The sequence below is a fragment of the Aristolochia californica genome, unplaced genomic scaffold, assembly GCF_029961685.1.
Source record: "Aristolochia californica isolate CCGP_79_NKW_82.1479 unplaced genomic scaffold, dmAriCali1.0.hap1 SCAF_13, whole genome shotgun sequence".
NCBI classification, from domain to species: domain Eukaryota; kingdom Viridiplantae; phylum Streptophyta; class Magnoliopsida; order Piperales; family Aristolochiaceae; genus Aristolochia; species Aristolochia californica.
The window spans coordinates 464087-483160 of NW_027181804.1; the positions used below are offsets into that span (position 1 = coordinate 464087).

At 37.7% G+C, this 19074-nt stretch overlaps 2 protein-coding genes across 6 annotated transcripts; one reads left to right on the plus strand and one right to left on the minus strand.

Moving 5' to 3' along the window:
* Positions 1-1691: 1691 nt before the first annotated feature.
* LOC137948960 (uncharacterized) lies at positions 1692-5234 on the plus strand. The gene is made up of 9 exons (XM_068795196.1): positions 1692-1815; positions 1933-2133; positions 2214-2373; positions 3043-3113; positions 3461-3509; positions 3629-3729; positions 3838-3941; positions 4566-4671; positions 5113-5234. The coding sequence occupies exons 1-9, from the start codon at positions 1704-1706 to the stop codon at positions 5217-5219; spliced, it is 1011 nt and encodes a 336-aa protein (XP_068651297.1). The 5' UTR covers positions 1692-1703; the 3' UTR covers positions 5220-5234.
* A 289-nt stretch (positions 5235-5523) lies between these two features.
* On the minus strand, positions 5524-18999 carry LOC137948959 (ubiquitin C-terminal hydrolase 12-like). 5 transcript variants are annotated; one of them, XM_068795192.1, is made up of 32 exons: positions 18833-18999; positions 18473-18533; positions 18119-18266; positions 17865-18022; positions 17365-17630; positions 17021-17239; positions 16817-16925; positions 16613-16728; positions 15893-15991; positions 15350-15459; positions 14323-14397; positions 14051-14129; positions 13763-13909; positions 13567-13647; positions 13356-13475; positions 12608-12730; positions 12420-12497; positions 11850-11938; positions 11653-11761; positions 11371-11439; positions 10523-10633; positions 9391-9446; positions 9083-9260; positions 8897-8998; positions 8733-8804; positions 8011-8076; positions 7561-7626; positions 7397-7483; positions 7196-7312; positions 6897-6971; positions 6711-6797; positions 5524-5691 (listed from the first exon to the last, which is right to left on the minus strand). In XM_068795192.1, the coding sequence occupies exons 1-32, from the start codon at positions 18860-18862 to the stop codon at positions 5578-5580; spliced, it is 3417 nt and encodes a 1138-aa protein (XP_068651293.1). In that variant the 5' UTR covers positions 18863-18999; the 3' UTR covers positions 5524-5577. The 5 variants fall into 5 exon arrangements, with proteins under 5 accessions (XP_068651293.1, XP_068651294.1, XP_068651292.1 ...); XM_068795193.1 differs by having other exon boundaries at positions 7196-7309; positions 18473-18536; XM_068795191.1 differs by having other exon boundaries at positions 18473-18536.
* Positions 19000-19074: the final 75 nt, after the last annotated feature.

Consider the following 19074-nt stretch of genomic DNA (forward strand, 5'->3'; position numbering starts at 1 on the left):
CAAAAACGAAAGTAATACGTTGAGTTATTAATTTATTAATAACATATGATATACTTTAACCTAAAAATGAATAATTTAAGAGAAAAAAATGATTTAATCATAACTTTAACACACTATATATTTGTACATAACATATTTTATGTATTATTAATTATTAATATATTATCACAAAATTTAAAACTATTGGTTTAATTAACTATAGCAATCGGATAATTATGCCAAAAATAATTTATCAAATATTTATTTTAACAATATTTTAATTATGACTATTAAATCACTATTTTAATATAGTAACGGTAAAATAAATATATTAAATAAATAAAAATAATTAATTATAAATAAAAATAATTATTTTATAAATAAAAATAATTAAACCATCGTCGTCTTCCTCAGCTGCGAGCCAAAGGGCAACGACGATGGCGACGGCCAGCGACGACGGCGGGCAACGACGATGGCGACGGGGACGGGCTAGTAGGCAACGGCGACGGCCGGCGACGGAACGAGAGAGGGCTGCGGTAACACCGAGAGAGGGCTGCGGGAACGAGAGACGGTTGCGGAACGAAAGAGGGTTGCGGCAACACCGAGAGAGGGCTCCCGAACGAGAGAGGGTTGCGGCAACACCGAGAGAGGGTTGTGGAAATGAAACGACAGAGAGGATGTGCGGCAGAGAGCCCCCCGAGAGACAGCCCCGCTCGCCGAGAGAGAACCCGCGCGAGAGTTATGTAGATGATTCTCAAAATCGGGCGGAAAGCACTTTCCGCCCGTTACTCTTGAGACATGAACTCGTGATTCATGTATATTCATGTACATGACATGAATTTCGGCGCCCCCTAACGACATCAGGACATGAACTGCGTAATACACATGAAGATCATGTCCTGAGTCATGTGCACTAACCCCCCCTAAGTAAACAGAAATGTAATCCGCATTCTTTCCCTTCGGGAAGAGTACAAGCCATGGATTAGAGGGTTGCGCAAAATCAAGAGCCAAACATCCTTTCAGAAACAGAGCTAGGATTTGGGATAAGATCAGTCAGACCACTTGTAACCGCCAGCAAAGAAGACATCGGAGACTAGTTTTTCCATTTTCGATTCCAATAACTTGGAGAAGCTATTTATGGTCCATACGAAGTCTGAGGAACACCTTCATCCGGCTATTTCTCCTTGATCTCTTCCATTTTTGTCGCTACTGAATTGAAGAACATAGAAGAAGCAAGATTATTAAAGATCTAAACCTTCAATTAGAAAATTTTAAAATACATTTTTTAATAAAATTAGAAAAAGAAACTTGTGATTTTCCGAATTAGAGATTGGAATAGAAGAAATTGACAAAAATCACATAAAATACAGGAAAAAAATCTGAGAGCCAGTACCTTGAATGGTACTTCTGAATCCGTCCCCAAAATCTATAACGTTGAAATTGTCGTAAAAGCTGAGAATGATCTTTCAATCGAGCAGAAGGAACTGAAGGAAAGCAGAGAAGCAGTGTAGGATTTTTTTATTTAATGACTTTTTTCTTTTTTAACTGGAAAAGAGACGTAGACGGTCACAGAAGGCAGGCACCCTCTTCTTTATAAGATATAGGGGTAGTTCCGTAATTTTATTTTCCATTTTCCCGCCTTTTCCTTCCCTGGCTTTTAAATAAAAAGAGCTGTAACCCGAATTAGGAATTCAAGTTCGCGGCTCAGCAATTCGAATTTTGGCATGGATGATACCGTCTCCACCTTCTGCAAGAACCTTCACTCCTTCTGCAAACAGCTCCTTTCGAGCTGCAATGTCCTAAAAGAAGCTGTTCTTCGCCAACCTATTCCTCTCGGTAACTGTTCCAGTATCGCTCTCCATTTGTCAGGAAATTGGTATTACTCTATTAGGTTTTTGCCCGAGCAAAAAATTCATATTCCTTTTTTAATAGCATTCTCTTAGATGTTGACAGATTCAGCGTCTTCTACTTTCACACAATGCCTCGATCGCCGTATCTCGGCGGCAAGTACAGATCTCAACTTTCTGGAGTCGATGGCTTTTGGAACCATCTCGTTTGAAGAGCTTCTAGGTCACTGTAATGAGCTGTATAAGAAGAACCTGAGTGACGTTGTGGAACTCGAAAATCATCTCAGGACATTCGGTTATGAACCTGGTGAAGAAACGTTTCAGCTACATTCGCTTATGTGTTCTAGATTTATTTATGGGATTGCATGATTGACATGTGTCTCTTAGATTTCACGGAGTTTGAGACGGAGAATGACGGCGATGTGATGAATTTAGAGACTCCTACTGCTGCAAACTCAAAGTTTCTAGGTCCTGACAGTGGCATGGACCACTTCTCTTATGCTTCCGGGCTGAGTTCTGTGAAAAGAAGACTGGACGACGAATTGCTGTATCTTAATCCCTGGTTTTCATTAAAATACTTTTCAAAGTATGCTATTGGTTCTTCATCCTTGCTTGGCTTGTATTAGGCTGCCAAAGGACAGATATTTCTTGTGTTCCGCCTTTATATGCTCTCTAGCTGGATGACTAGATATATTTTCTTAATTGGTTTCTTTTAGAGGAAATCTCGAACGAAACTTCTTACTTAACAACTACATTTTATTCTTTTATGCTCCTGTTCTAGTCAAAATTCCAACGGGTCTTTTCTACAACAATTTCTGTTCCAAAAACTTATGTTACGGTTTAGAAACAAATCCCTCGTGGTTTACATCACTTGAAATAGTACGTTTTCAGTTTCACACGCCACATAGACATGCCAAAAAGGAGGGAATAGTGCTTGGTGTTCACCAACTCTATAAACTGGAAATTTTCTGTCAATTGTGTTCAATCCATAGGCATGCTATCAAGATGATCATGACAGCTCTAGTAGGTTCTATTTGTTGGTTCTGATTTAGTTTTTTTTGGCTTCATTCTGCTACAATTCCTTTAGTGACAAACAGGTTAAATGTAGTCGAGGAAGCAGTAATCTTCCTGACATAAATAGAATTATTGCATTGTCATGCACCTTGGTGCTTCATGGATCTCTTGTTGCTTCTTTTGTGAACTTAACATTCTTCAGACTCGAGGATACCATGAATTTGCAGAAACTTGGCCTTTCAGAAGCCTGTCTTGCAACTTTAGCCTCTGAAGGTCTGTCAAACTATTCCTCTAATTTTTTCTTTCACTTGACTAGTTTCCAAATTGCAGACAGTGAGCTTCAGCATGCTGCATTACGTTGCCTGTTTAATTTACACTTATCAAGAACCACATTTATACTTGAAAAAAAGAAAGTCATTAATGGAAAAGCATGTAGACTTAAGCCTGTCTACAAGTTATGACACTGGTATCCAATTCCAGTTGATCTTATTTCTTCTCATTTTTCACAACTTGTTTAGCAACTATTTAACTCGATATTTGCATATTTCAGTTGCAAACAATAGATTCACATCTGCCACATCAAAATGTCATAAATAACTAGTTGTTTTCATTATATGTAGATAATGGTGAACTTACCAGTCCCAGAATTTATTTTCAGAAGCCTGTAAGGTTTGTAATTCTAGCTTTATGACTTCAAGTCAATCTGTTTATGCTTTTATCCACTTTTTCATCTTTCACGCAAATTAGATATAGGTCTCTCATTATTATCGTCTATGCTTACTATTCAGCTGTGAGGCTAAACAATTTCAGAAGGAATTTCCAATCAATGCTCCTGTCATGGTGTTGTCAATGGCAGATACTGAAGAGCAGTTCCCAAGGGAATCTATTGGTAAAGCCCCCAATTACTCTATTAACAGAATAGCTCAAGGAAATGAAGATATTTTCTAAAAAACATTTGCATGCAATTATCAGTACTCATAAGGAAATATGCTTACAGATGGCACTGAATTAGATCAAGGCATTGGTAATGGTATTATAGAGATATCCAAGGATGAGTATGACAAACTCCCATTCCACTTGAGGATTCTAGCTTCATGGGAGGTATGGGACTTCTGGTACTTTTCAAATTCAATCAGATGAATGAAGCTCTGAACATGAACCTTGCCAGTTTCTTTTCTCTTTCTAATTCTCAATTATGTTCTCTTTGTATTCTAACATTACATGAGGTACCTTAACTGCATTACTTCTCTGAAAATGCAGAGCATCACCATCCCATTTATGATATCTTGCAAGAGTTGCATAAACAATGACTAATTTCTACATATTCAACTTCAACAATTGCTTCACATCTCCCAACTAAGTACCGTAATTGAATTAGTTTTCACATTGTAAGTTTTCAACAGCATTGAATTACTGAGCTCCCACTCTGATCTTAGGAAACAAGTTTTAAGATAAAACTTAAAAAGGAAAAAGTCAAATTGAAGCCTTAAATGGCCAGCTCTGATGTAAGTGAAACTCGACCTGACATATGAACTCTGGCAGTCAGAACTAATGCCCTACCCTATATTCTTATGTAAACTAATGGTTGACTTCCTCCTATTGAGGTAAATGTAGAAAAGTATTAGAAGATCAACCTAAGTATTCCAACAAGTCTTAAATTTGGTAAGCCAATGACATTGTGTTTCTCTTTTGTCTTTGACCTGTAATCCTGACACACTCATGCAGGATTTGATGGAGGTTGTAGAAAAGGTAAATATTGCTGTGCATAACCTAGGTAAACAGAAGGATGAATGCTTACTCAACCAAGGCGAGATTGCATCAATGAAACTGGGTATGATCCTTCAGAACTCTTTCTTTTAGCCCAATCTCTCAACGCCACTTTGAGCTGAATGGATTTGAAAATGAAAATAATGCTTGTCGGAGCAAAACTAGCTGCTACATGGATTGGGTCACGCTAAGAGTATGTTCTTATGGGAAATATGGCAATGTTAACAGTAACAATCGCAAATTCAATAGTAGTGGATATAGAATCAGTAAAAATTTGTAAAAGACTGTCTATAGGCTGTTCGTTGCCCAACTGTTAGTGTAGGAATTTTCCAGTCAGCTCCAGTCTTCTAGCATGAAATTTAGCTGGGTGGACTAATTCTGCTGTCAATCCAGTTAAGAAGTATAGTGCTAGATTATATCTTATGTGTGCAACAGTTTTCCATACTTATTTTTTTAATATATTATTATCACCGAGCAGTTGAATGATGTTGATGCTTCACTGCAGGTCCCAAGGGAAAGTCTTGTGTGCTACTGCTGTTAAGACTTAACCGGCTTCTTGTGGAGAGTGTTGATGGATCAATTGCTTATAAAGTTATAAACAGTCAGTCCTGAAAAACATGGCCCATCTAAGCAATCCAGTCTTTGGTTGCTAGCATTCCTTATGCTGCCTTTTTACTACATCAAGTAGTGAAAACAATAACCATGTAGTTCACATTTCACACTCCCGATCAGATTTGGAGATTGATCTTCGCAGTCGAATTGATTGATACGAGCAAATTGTGCCATGTTGGGTACTGACTGTACCAGGTTGCCAATTGCAACCCGGCGATGACAGACTTCTACATATTTCTATATTCTTTGCAATTTAATAAGTTATCAGTTTATATGAGATAATAGAACCAGATCATGAATCTGGAGTTACCCCTACAAGAACTTGGTGAAAGAGATTACGCAGTTCCTTTTTACCCAGCTAAGCTCCAGTCTCAGATTCATTCTTCCATATCAGCTGTAGAGACGAGCAAGATGTTTGAGGCCCTCGAACATGTTCAAGCTGCGACAGCTCCTCGGTTGAGTTTTTAAGAACCTTATCCAGAAGTTGATAACGCAATTGGTGCCATTTCAAAGGCTTAAAGATACCAAAATGAACGACTGTAAATGACATATAGTAAAGACATTGTGACGGCAATCTTAGAAGCTGCGGTGCTAAAAAGAAAGTAATACATAATTCATTTCCTAAACAACTTTAACAGCTAGTGATGGCCAACCATTATACAACCCCCATCCCCTGAGCATGAAGTTAGAATAAACAAAAAGTGTGACTGAAAAACCAAAAAGAAAAAAAAGTCAAAAAGAGACCATCTATACCCTGTATACATCCCCTAGTTCAAAATCTTCTTATGTACTAAATTACATTGGAGTTGAAGTAGAAGCAGGTGAGACACTTCTCACCAAAAGGGGCAGCTCTTGTTGAAAAGAACAGAATAGAAAGCTCGAGACGGGGGTTGACATAATAAGAAAAGAAAAGAAAAAAAAACGACACAAGCACACTCGGATAAATGTTCTCTCCCCACCCAACTACTAGAAAAGAAGACTAGCAACAATATCAATTACCAAACCCTACAAATCTCTCTCAGCAATGCCCTGTATTTGCCTTCCATTTGTTCTCCATTCTTCACATATCACACCACTGGAACAGGAAGGCAAATTAAAGGCAATAGTAGGGTTCAGTCAAACGCTGACGCATAAGTTCTTTGCCAGTTGCTAGTTGTAGATTTTCACAGGCTTCTCAAATGTATGACGGTTCTGCAAAAGAAGAATGCAGGGATATAATGATTCTCTTCTAGAATTACAAAGCGAGCAGCCTGTACCTAGGTCTTGGGAAAAAGCCCATATTTAGGTTGGATCTTTGACCTTGGAACTCAGCCCTTACAACAGTTATAAGTGGTGCAAAATTAACAAACATGGAAAATTTAGGCTTTAGATTGCTCAGATGAGATCAAGCACAATCAGATAGGCCATGGGTGCACTGGGCAATGAGAAAGAGAGTACTTGACACAACTATTTCACTCTACAGTACAAATTACTACAGAAATCACCACCTACCTGATTGGGTGGATAGGCTCGTTTCGGAGCACTGTCAGAATGCTCCAAACCAAGGTACTGCTCCCAAGCCCCATAAACATCCCTTCTCTGTATGCAAGCAACGTACAAGAGTAAAATGACTCCCATCACTGCATTATAATTTAGATATGAATACTGACTTGCAATAAAAAAACTAACAAGGCTTACCTGGAAACGACTAGAGACTATATCAGAGTCTTGCAGGTATTCTGGGCGACCTAGTGATAGAAATGCAAACTTCCACTGTGCAGAAGGTTAAGAGAGACCGTCCAAAAGATTAGGAAACTTGCACACACAATATACACTCACTTTAAAAGACGAAACTAGTTCTAGAAATGGTTCATTTCTAACAAAATAGGAACAGACAAAATAATGCAACCATTACTGTCCACATAAACAGCCCAGTATCTCTACATAAGAGACCTATTTCACATGATAACAATATGATTGAGATTTCCATCATATACCTTAGCAAACTCCTCATCTGGAACTTGCAATTTCTTCTGAATTCGCACCTTCACTTCAGCTAGAGTTTCTCCCTCACGGATGATCAAGAAGAAAGGTTCACCGAAATTCTGAACCTGCTGTTGAAACCAAAAGTGGATTCTAGTCAACTTAGCACAAACATGGTGTCAATAGTTAGTTTAAAACAATGAATATCCTATTACCATCTGATTTTGAGATGCATCTTTGGTAAAGTGGTACACATGAATCAGACGATCATGAGGACCAAGGTTTTTCTCTTCTTCTGGAATCTACAGCAATTAGCAGAGCCTCAGAGCCACTTTAGACACTAATCAGCTCATAAGATGGATACAAGAGGAAATCTTACCTCCTCTGCACGAAGTGTCCAATACTGATCATTGATGTTTTCAATCTTCTCATTGGGGGGGAAGATCTGTAAAAATGAAACGCAAAACATCAAACTTGAGAATCGGTCCTAGACTGGCTGAGTAAATCCGGTTTTGTCCTGATTCGACTACACAATTGATATTTTATGATTTGGTGAAAAATTAAGGGCACATTTCTACTTCTTATTTTTCCCTTTTTCCCATTTTGTTTGAGGTTCAAATTGATAGGCATTAATTAACATATCACTTCTGATAAAATGGCAATGTCATAACAATGTCACATGCTTCAAAATTGCATTTAGAAGAGAAAAACACCCATAAGTTATTAGCTAATAGACATATTGCTCAAAAAGCTCCCTACTCATAAAGATAAGATAATAATTTCTACAAACAAAATCCTACAAGAACCTGTGAAGAGAATAAAGGAAAACCTTGTAGATTTTATGATAGAAGACCTCAAGCAATCGAAGCTCCGCATTAGGATGAGACAATTCAACCTGTTACAAAATGCAGACGAACTTCAGATCAAGGGGACTAAAAAACAAACAAAAAATTCTCTTACTTCCAGTTATTGATGCATAAAGAGTCCACAAGACACTTATTAGGCCCAGGCTCGAGGCCTCATGTCAATCATGTTTACTCCATCCTGATCTAATATAATGAAATAAAAGTAAAAGTAATAAAAAGGGTAAAGGGATTTCCCTCCCGTTATGGGTGGAAAGGAAGAAAGGTTCACTAATTTCTCATACTCAAATTAGTCCTTGTATTGTTTCAACGAACACATGAATAGATGATAGGGGTTCACTCTTGATCTAATTCTAAGAAGTAAGAGGCAAGTACAAAGCAAAAACATAAAAGAAGAAGAAGTAATTATTATAAATTTTTATGGCAATTAATAAAAGGATTTGCAAATGAAAGAGCTATTGCGACGACTAGTCAAGACATGAATGCCACCAGCACAGGAAAATACAGCTACCATTACATTCTCAAAAACTTGGAAGAGTCATCCATACATAAGAAATAGGATTTTTCTTTTGGGCTCATCCAAAACCCCTTACCCCTGTGACACTTGAAACCGAGACCACACACTAGAAACCCCTCTTGAAGTCCCATTAACAATGTAAAGACCGCATCAGAGTATCACCCAAATTACCTTGGTTTTCAAGTCATTAATCACATCCCCAACAGTGCTCTGCTTGGGCAATCTGATGCTGTGAATTACTACCTGCAACAAATAACGGAAAAGATCTAGAGACAACCCAAAACAAACACAAAAGCTAAAACACCAAAGATAATAAACACAATCAGTGGACTGACTTCATCCTTTGTGGCATGATGGAAAGCAACTTTGAGAGTTTTCAAGCCTTGCAATTCTGGCAGAGGGATGTCCAGTACTTCATAATATAAGATATCTGAAGTCTGTTTCACAAGCTAGTCCTTGTTAGAATGTCTAAACATGTTGCAGATACATTAGAAAAACAAATAAGGAAAACAATGCAAAACCTGGTTGTAGTGGACCAGCATGTCTGACAGATGCTCTACACCACGATATTTAATAGGTTGAGGCTTAGGTTGCTGGGAGTAACAATTGTGAGATGTGAGTCTAATCTTAGTAGGATCATCCAGACCAAGTTGACGGGCAACTCTCTCAACAACATCATCATAGGTAAAAAGCTTTGACCTGTAATGTAAATACAGAAGTACAAAGATAACAATCAGGGAAGACTCAACTGACAACATAATATTTGACCATCTAAAGGAAAATCTAAGCGAGAAAAGAATATGTGAACCAAATTTTTTGAAATACATACAGCTCTAGACAGAAATCATCTTCCTTGGGTTTTTCCAAAGATCGGAAATGGACAACCTACAATGAACATCAATCATAGAACTTAATCATGAGTACAAAACGAGAGAGTTTCTAGTCGAGATAAAAGCAAAGCTGTGCACTTCAATGATAGTAAAGGCTGTAGTAGATGACAACTTCTTACCTCAAAACGGCATAGAAGTTATTTTCTTTTATGAGTTATCTTTTTATGTTGATGGTAAAAAAATGACAGGAAGATACTAGAAGTATTTTCACTAAAGCATTAGAAGAAGAATAATATAACTACAACCTTTAGGCCCCATCTGGTTAGAGATAAAATGGAAAGAAAAGAAATAGAGAGTTAATCCCCATTTTTTTTGGAGACTAAGCCTTATAAGTGAAAATATATTTTCTACCTCAATTTTATTTATTTTTTCTTAATTTGATGCCAACTACTGCGCAAGTAGTTTCATTGTCATTTTCTTTTCTTTTCTCTCCCGTATCTGACAATAGTAACAAACCATATGCTAATTGACAACTATACTAAATTTAATCAAGTTAAACAATGCTGTTTCAGTGGATTGAGCCTTTTTCATCAACAGCCATACAGGGACGAGTTTCTACTATGAGATTTTTGGCTCAAGTAGGGTTGGGTGATAATGTATGGATGCTTCTAATCAACATGCCAGAAACGAACCACCCCCCAAGTATTAGTTTTCAGAATATGCAACCTAGTGGCAGATATTATGGTCACAGCAGAGTTCACACTTCACAACAACTGGGGGCATGAAAAGTTGATTTTCAATGTAATAACCTCGTTATAAAGCTTCAAATATCAGGATGCAAGCCAACAGCCACCAAAAGCCAAACATTGAGAAAGAATTCTGTGCTGATCCTAAGCCTAACAGCATACAAAAAGGACTTTGCAGTTTCAACCTCATGCAAACACAAACATTAAGAACTTAAACTATTGGTTTCTGCATTTAGACACAGTTGATCTGTGATAACATGAAACCTTTTTGTGAAAATGGATAACATGGAACATCAAATGCAACAAAACTATCATCCACGATAGTTTAGAATTAAACAGTCTCAAAATCTTTTGCAGAGACAAAAAAGCAATATGAAAAGAATACCTGTCGATTATGCACATATTCCAAAAATTGAGGCACATCCGGATAGCGATACTGCTTATCACTTTCACTTGCAGGTGATTTTTGGAAACAAATGATATCGCCATCTTCAAGCTGCGCATCAATAAACCACATGAGACTTTGATCGAGATACACACACAAGTATGGGAATAAGTTCCAAGCATTGCTCTTAGATCCCATATTTCCAATTACAGCAACTTAGATGTTGCATTCCAACTATGGCTTTTTCAATATAATTGAATGGAACTCTACTAACTTTGTTAATATGAAGGTACACAAGTCATTCTTATTATTTTATTCAACCGATAGATAATTCTTAAGAAACAGATGTGACGCCTTCCCCTTTGTCAATCAAGCCAATAACAGAGGAGACACCCTCTCTCCCCTAATTTTCCTGTTTCCATTCAATAGAAACAGATATGATGGGGAAGGTTGCCTGCCTCTCCCATTTCCCATGTAGAGGCATGGAAGTAGAGGATGAGAGCTCCTCCCCTCCTCAGTGAAGGCACCGCTGGCACCAAGAGAGAAGGATTATAGATGTGAAAACTCTTTTCTGCCCAATGAAAAAAACATAGGGAGAAAATAAGGTTCATTCTCCCACATATATGATTTTCTGATGTTCACAAAGAGAAAGTGCAAATCACGGACAAATAGTCATCTTAAGTGTAATTCACAGAAATGCTGCAGGTCAGACCATATTTGTCCACTACATGTCAAGTACAAAGTTATATTTGGAAATGTGGCATCCTAGCAGCCAGAATTGGAAATGCAAGAACTAAGAAGGCCATAAGCCCCGAAAAGGAAACCCGGGTCATGTATTAGATACTCACTTGGCTTGATCTGAATGTAAGCTTCTTGTCAATGTGCTCACACATGACACTTGGTTCAAACTTTATTTCCTGTTAAAATCAAATCAGAAAAAAAGAATGAAACAAAACCACTACTACAGACAGATAAAAGCAACAGAGGCTGCTACCATACATAGTTATACAACAGAAGGTAAGACAGCAGTAAATCCATCTCCTACTTTGCTATTTTTCATGCTTCCACTCGAACAATGAATTAAATATAATAAAATGTATCCAAGTTCAGAAAAATGACAGAAAGCATGCCTCATAAAGTTCAATCTCTTCATTTGAAGGAAAACCAGCCATCTCATTCAACTTTGTTAGAATCTCTGAAGGCTTCCCTCCACCCTTGACAAAAAGCCTTCCAACATATCTGAGATCACCAGAGGAAAAGACAGCATGATTTCAATACGTAATCCCAACCACAGCAGCCATTTTGAAGGCATTAACACAATCAATACCTGAGCTCTTCCTTCTCAGGATCATAAAGCTTAAAAAACAGTAAAATATCTTCTTTCGTCTTGTCAGGTGGAGGAAGAGGGTGTGTATCCTGCAGTCAAACCAATACCGTAGTATTAGTTTATGTGAAGATAGCTGAATATTCTATTGCATATTCTCTTTTTTTATTCCCAACAAAGGGGAAAAGGAAGAGCAAATTAGAACCCTTTGAGTAAAAAAAAATTCAAAATAACCCCAAAGATTATTCTGTTCTGACAACATTACAGCACCATTAGCATTAGGGTGTAAGAAAAAAGGAGTACAAGGACGCAGCTAGTGGGAAGAGACCCAAAAAAAAACCCTGGCTGCAAGGAGATGCCAGGGCAATTATTCAACTTCATGAGATGGAAAGGAAGCTGAAGTAACTTGAGAATAATAATGGATACAGAGTTTCGATTCTAGAAAAATTAGTGCACCCGCTCACTACTGAAATAAGGAAGCTCCACCACATATTTACTTTCACAAGATAGCAGCCACCGTCCATCAAACAAAAATTAACACACTTTCAAAAGTATCCGAAGAAATCCATTTACCAGTCCTAGTTCCACCTCAAGAAACAACTTCAGTTCTGCATTATGAGCTTTGTTTGATACTTCCCTCAATTGACCAACCTATGAATGAAATAAAAAATTATTATAAACTTAAAGAAGCATCTTCTCCAGCCAGCTCTAATTGCATTTTTAATAATAAACCCAGTAATGCAACTACTTAAAATACATACCGACTGAGCTTCTTCCTGATGAGTCAATGGCCTGTTGGGCCGATATGTATGATTTTGACGCTTGGCCCACAGCCAAAAGCGTTGATATTGCACAGGCACACTAAATTCTTTAGCCACCTCCTCCTGTTAACAATTCAATTAGAAAAAAGATTGAAACAAACAACCAGAAACTGAAAACTGAAGATAGCCATATTGCAATGAGCAGCTGCAACTTCACAGTCCAGAACTAGCTGAGCACATCTACAATCCACCATCACAAAAACAGAAAGGTACTGAAATTAATTAATGTGAAATGCATGACAGATATAGAGATACAGGAAGGAAATTGTAACAAGAAATCTAACAAAAAATGAAAGACTCCTTATGAGGAAGAACAGATTCTCTTTGATCATCCTACTAAGCAACAAAAGATTACAAATGTGAGATATGATGACGATAATAAGGAGTGAAACAGCAAATAACCATAAAAAATCAATGAAAAACAAAGGCAAAAGAGTATGACACAGTGAGGATACACAGAAAAATGTATTCCAAAATCCAGAAAGTTCCGAAGCAACTCTTTCTTTTAAAGCAGAAGTTCTCCACTTGGAAAACAAAAAATTAGCAAGATAACACAAGCTGAAATACTGCACAACCACACATATCTTACGCTTTCTTTGACTCAGAGCAATTTGTCAATAAGAAAGTAAAAATAGATATTAGCACGAAATAAATAAGGGCAAATGAACTAGAACCAAGAAAATGATACCTTAAAGAGATTAAAAGGCATCTGCTTCTGAATTCGGAAACTGCGAACTTTGTCATGGTCAACGAGATCAAAATAAATATCTTTTCCAATCTGCTCCGCAAGGTCCTCATCTCGAGCAACCTGGACAAATGTCATGCATCAACTAAAGGAACCTCACTGGAAATCTCAGTACACAACTACTGAAAGCAAGAAAAAGATAATAGTACCAGACCTTTATAATGGTATAAAGATGTGCCTCTGCCTTCTCCTTCTTCTTGTGTTCCTTTTCTTCCTGTTCTTTCCTCAACCTTATCTGGAATTGTATATGGAACGTGCTCAGCTCTAAGTCTTCAGAAACGACAAGTCTCATGAAATAACAAATACAAATTTCAAAAAACCACACTTTTGAAGGCTAAGAATCAACTTACTCTAAGATGTTCCGCAATATCCTTCTCATCCACATTACAAATTATCTTCTCCTTATCGCTTTCTCGTATGTACACAAGCATGTATGCATTTGAATATTTTGTAAACTTAAAAGGGGTATTATTGAATCCAGGATTGGTCTGCGGCAACTATTGAGCAAAACAAAAAGAAAATAAACACAACATTCAAAAGAAGAAAAGAATGTAGTAAAAAAGAATCATAAGCTGTCTTTTATTTCTTAGTTAAGGGATGTCAACAGGAGGGAGCTGGAGAGAGAGCATATTGTTAACCTCTTCTTCGCCGCCATACTGTTCCTCCAATGCTCTTTTCATATCTTCTTTAGTTACCCTTTCATCATCAAACTTAAACCTGTAAGAAAAGATAACTTTAATACTGGACTCGTCAAGTCATATAAAAGATAGCAGTTGTAAGATAATCAAAGCAAGCCAATGGAAGCCCAAAAATTCTCGAAAGATAACTAACCAAAATGAAAAATGAAAAGTTTAATAGTGGAAACATGCTCTTAATGTGTGAGGCCATTTCAATACAATATATAACATACCACTGATCGGAGAGAGTTGGCCTGATAAAAGCATAGTAATGTCCACCATGCACTCCACCACTGTGAACAAGAACACTGCAAACAAACAAAAACAAATGTAATTAAAGGAAGCTCCTGATCACAATAAATTAACAACCTCACCATGCAATAGAAATTAAAAAAAATGAAAATATTGCCAATCACTCAGAAAAAAACATTACTTTAGTAATAATCCTAAAAGCTCGTGCACAAAAGACAGTCATTTCCAGTCATACTAGGGGAGGAAAGAAACTAGTTGATAAGTTGAACATAACAATAACATGAGCAAGAGTTTGCATTAATTTCTGACAAAGTATTTGTCAAGTCGGAGCCTTTGGAGAAATTTTTCTAGACTAAAAAACCAATGCTTCTTACAGAAAGCAGGAATGTTGCACTTTCAATGAACATAATTGACATACTCAATGCATTCTTATCAGAAGCAACATCGACAACAGCAAGCAGATCTATATGCATTCAGCATTCATGCAGGTATCAGTTTCATTTAAAGCATCCCATAGCAGTCAAAGCTTTCTATGCATTTAGCAGACAAGTATAGGCTATAGTTCAAGCATTCAACACATTCTACAGCCCTAACAGATACTGATATAGATCTAATCCTGGACAGTTATTGAGTCTAGAAACAATGAGCACAATAAATCCTCAAAGATTCACAGTCAAATAGTTACATTTTCCATAAATTTAAAGTACAGGGAAGCTGAATTAAAAGAAATTTCTTAGAGACCAGTGTTCTTTAGAATCAATACCACAACCAAAATAAGCTTTTGACAAGATCAAATATCTATGCATTAAATCTACGAAAGAGGCAGTCAGTCCAATCACAATCTCATGCCTGCACCTGGCCCCCTTCAGCAATCCCTATGTCCCATTGCTCCCCTAGTAGCACTGGTGCTTTTAGGAAAGTAAAAACATTTATATTTGCTAAGGCATCAAACAAGGCATTGTTTGCTCTCAAAATTGTTACCAAACTCATTCCCGAAAAGAATAATACCTGTGAAGTGTATAAAGATTGCGGACTCTCGTGTCTGCTTCTGGAGACAAATATTTCCGATTGTCTCTGTCAAGATCAAGTTGCAATGGGAACTCATATCGATCATTTATCTGCACAAGGAAAGAAAATATACAAGTAAATAATCCAGAGTAATAAACAAAATTCATGTTCAAAAGCAATATAAATTTTCCTCCTCTCTAACAAAGAGTATTTTTAAAAAGAAAAATAGAGAAATACACTTCAAAAGGTTTGAATAATATGCTCCTATGGATGGAAAGAATAATTCTGTAGGAACTTTAATGTATCAATTTTATCAGGAAGTTAAAAGGGGAGAAACTGGCAGATTCTTCAACCAAAAGAGAAAATAGATAGAGATGGACAAAATTCAGTTGACTAAATGGGTCATTCACATTAAAACAGATAAAAAACTAGGTTGGGAAGAATGACCAGCAGACTGTGCTCAAACAACAATAACATTTTAAAAGAGCTCAAATATAACAAAGAGCTCATAGTTTTCTTTAAATGATGGCCTCTGATACCAACCTTCACCATTGTGTCCCTCATGAAATCATACTCGAAGCGTTTAAGTTGAAGTTGCAAAACAGGGGGGAAATCAATGAACAGGACACCTTTTTTAGCATCCTGAAATCAGTCATAGAGCCCATAATTAAACCCTGTTGAAATCTGTTGCTAATGAAAAGATGTTTTAATAACTGGTCTCATATGAAATAAAATTATCAAAGACATGCAAACAACACAAAATTTAGCTCTCAAATAGTTATTAGAACATAAGATGAAAGCTAACAAGAACACAAAGAAATGTTATGACCATGAAGAGCACAAGCTCCCTATCCAGGTCATAATTACATGCTACCTGCCTTAATTAACTCCCAGATGATAAACTAGCTTGCAGGTTCCACTAGCCTAGCAAAAATCCATCCAACAATAGAAAGTAAAGTTAAAATACATATGAAAAGAGCAACCATCAGCTTACTGGATTTCAGAAATTTTAATTAAAATAGTCACCAGCTTCATTCGCAGCCAGATCTCATAGTCATTTAACCCATATCAAATCTAGCAACCAACAACTGGCATGCCAAATTGTGAAACTATTCAAGGAGGCATGACAGACTCATATGAGCCAACCAGAATATTAATGTATCACAACCGGACATGATCTACAAATAGAAGGCCCACAAGCTAAGTATTTAAATAGTAATGCCATAGATGAATTTTCAGTAACATATGTCTGAGGTGACAGACCTGCAAACCGTGCTGTTCTGCATGATACTTGTTGTCACCTTCGAGACGCTCAACTTCAACATACTTGTCAAAGGACGCGTAGACATCACGACAACCTTTCACATCCAGTTGAAGATCTGTCGAATTAAAAAGTAAATAGTCAAAATGAGTGACATTGCCAAGAATCTTTTGCAAATTAATTTTTTTTCCTGAGAAGAAAAATACCATAAAAAGACTCCTTTCTGGTAGATTTGTAGTCCACATTGATGCACTCAATGTAGTTCATATGATGACCTTCAAACAACTGCTGAATTGTTCCCTCCACAACAGTCCCCTAAGACCAAAAACAAAAGTATATCAAAAAGTTATAAACACTTAAAGATTCAAAGCAGACATGTGCCGCTAAACTCTTTCAGATAGAACAAAAACCTTCATTTTATCTTCAAGCTTTTCACAAAGGACCCGATTGAGCTCCTGAACATCATGCTGCATGAAAGAATCATATGTGTCCCATCCAAATGATTTTGTCAGCTCTTTTGTCGCAACGCTGTTATCACTATACTGAAGCTTATAAAACAAGCTCTGGAGAGCCAACGGAATGCTCCCAGATGGCATATCATTCTCTGTTGTGGGCATATGGTACACAGCCTGGAAGACACGAACCGACAGAGAGTCCACTTTTCAATTTATAATGATCGTGACGTCAACCCAACCGAATACACCAAAAAGGCAATTATGAAAAACATAAAACATCAAAAGGACCATATCCAAACCTTACGAAAATATGGGATATGGTACAAAGTTTGAAGAAGAGAGTTCATGTAACAGGTTGCACCTTGGTTCTTCAAACCAACATAACCTGTTTCCTTTTTTGAATCGTATGTCCAGTAATCCACAACCCTACGCACTGCAACCTCAGCTTCAACTACACAAGTATCATTCACAAGGTATCCTCTAGACGGGTCATAAAGCTCGCTGAGAGGCATAAATGAAGTGAAACCCCAATCACTTTCCCGCGCATTGAATTGGTGCTGTGTGTCTACATTATGCACATCACTCATGATTACCAATCAAATTATGAGAATGTCCATTCAAACCCAAGAGAAAAAATCAGAGATATAAAAATAGTTAACAAACAGTAAACGAGCATGTTTCCAGAAATCAACACCTCTCAAGGAGACGAGTAAAATTCTTCCTCAAATGATAGCTTCAGTGAAGCACTACAGAACACAAGGAGCACGCAGGAAAACCACACAGACGATTGAGAAAATACCTTTTCTTATAGTATACTTAGGGTGAACTTGATTGATCACCGCCAAGCTGAACTGTGCATATCTACTCCAGCCATAAGGCAACTGAGCCGAGTCCGCGACATCCAAGTACATAGATAGGTGGTCCACATTATTTCCCTTGGGAAAAATCAGAACTCGCCTACCCAAAGCAAACGGAGGTTCCGAGTTTCAGAAAATCTAACACTGAAAGCTCCAGCAGAGTCCAAACGCGAGAAGGAATAGAAGATCATCATACCATTTATAACCACCGACAAAGAAGACGTCCGAGTAGTGCTTTTTGGTGTTCAACCTAGAAAAATTTTCAATCGTCCAAGTGAATCTCGATGACGGAGGATCGTCGACTGGCTGATTCTCCACCGTACTGGCAGGTTCTGGTTGTGTCACTGCCGAACCAAAGTACAGAAAATAAAAACAGTTAAGAATCCAAACATCGAAGAATAACTCCAAAAACACTTGGAAGGACTAATTCTGATCCACCAAAAAACTCCATTTCATCCAGAACTAAATCTGTGATTCCCTGTGAGTCCAATTTACACTCCAGACACAATTAATCCACGAAACAACGAAACCACGAAAAGACGAGCTCTACCTTCCATCGGCTGCGGTCCGTCAGTGAAATCTGAATGCGGCACCAGCATCTCGTCGTCCTCCTGCTGCAAAATGAAACGCGAGTCAGACCTCAGATCTCGCAAAAACAACTCCACGGCGCTACGAAATCGAAACCCTAGAACCGACACCCCACCAGCAACCGGATTGCAAAATTGCAGCCCGATTCAGGTAGCTCCGAATCGCGAGGGAAACCCTAGTAACCGAAATGAATCAGAAAATTCCACCAGAACTCAATAAAACGAGTACAACAGACAAGCGCACATAGATTTCTAGGTTTCCACCCAGAAAGATTAAACAAAAAAATAGCAGAAACGGTCCGAGAAAGGTCGGTCGTCCATACGTCCAAGGGAGGGGGAGTCATCATAGTCATGGATGTAGAACGAAAAAGCGCCTAACGATCGACAAAATCGGAGCGAGAAGTGGCACCAATTGGAGAGGCGCAGAGGCAGAAGGGCTTCCTTCAGGCGTCGCAATAAGACACCCCACCGGGAACAAAAAAAAAAAAAAAAAAGGAAGGAAAATGGTTCCGGAAAAGAGCCCGGGGTTTTAATTCGATTAGGGGCATTTCTGTAACTACAGTAT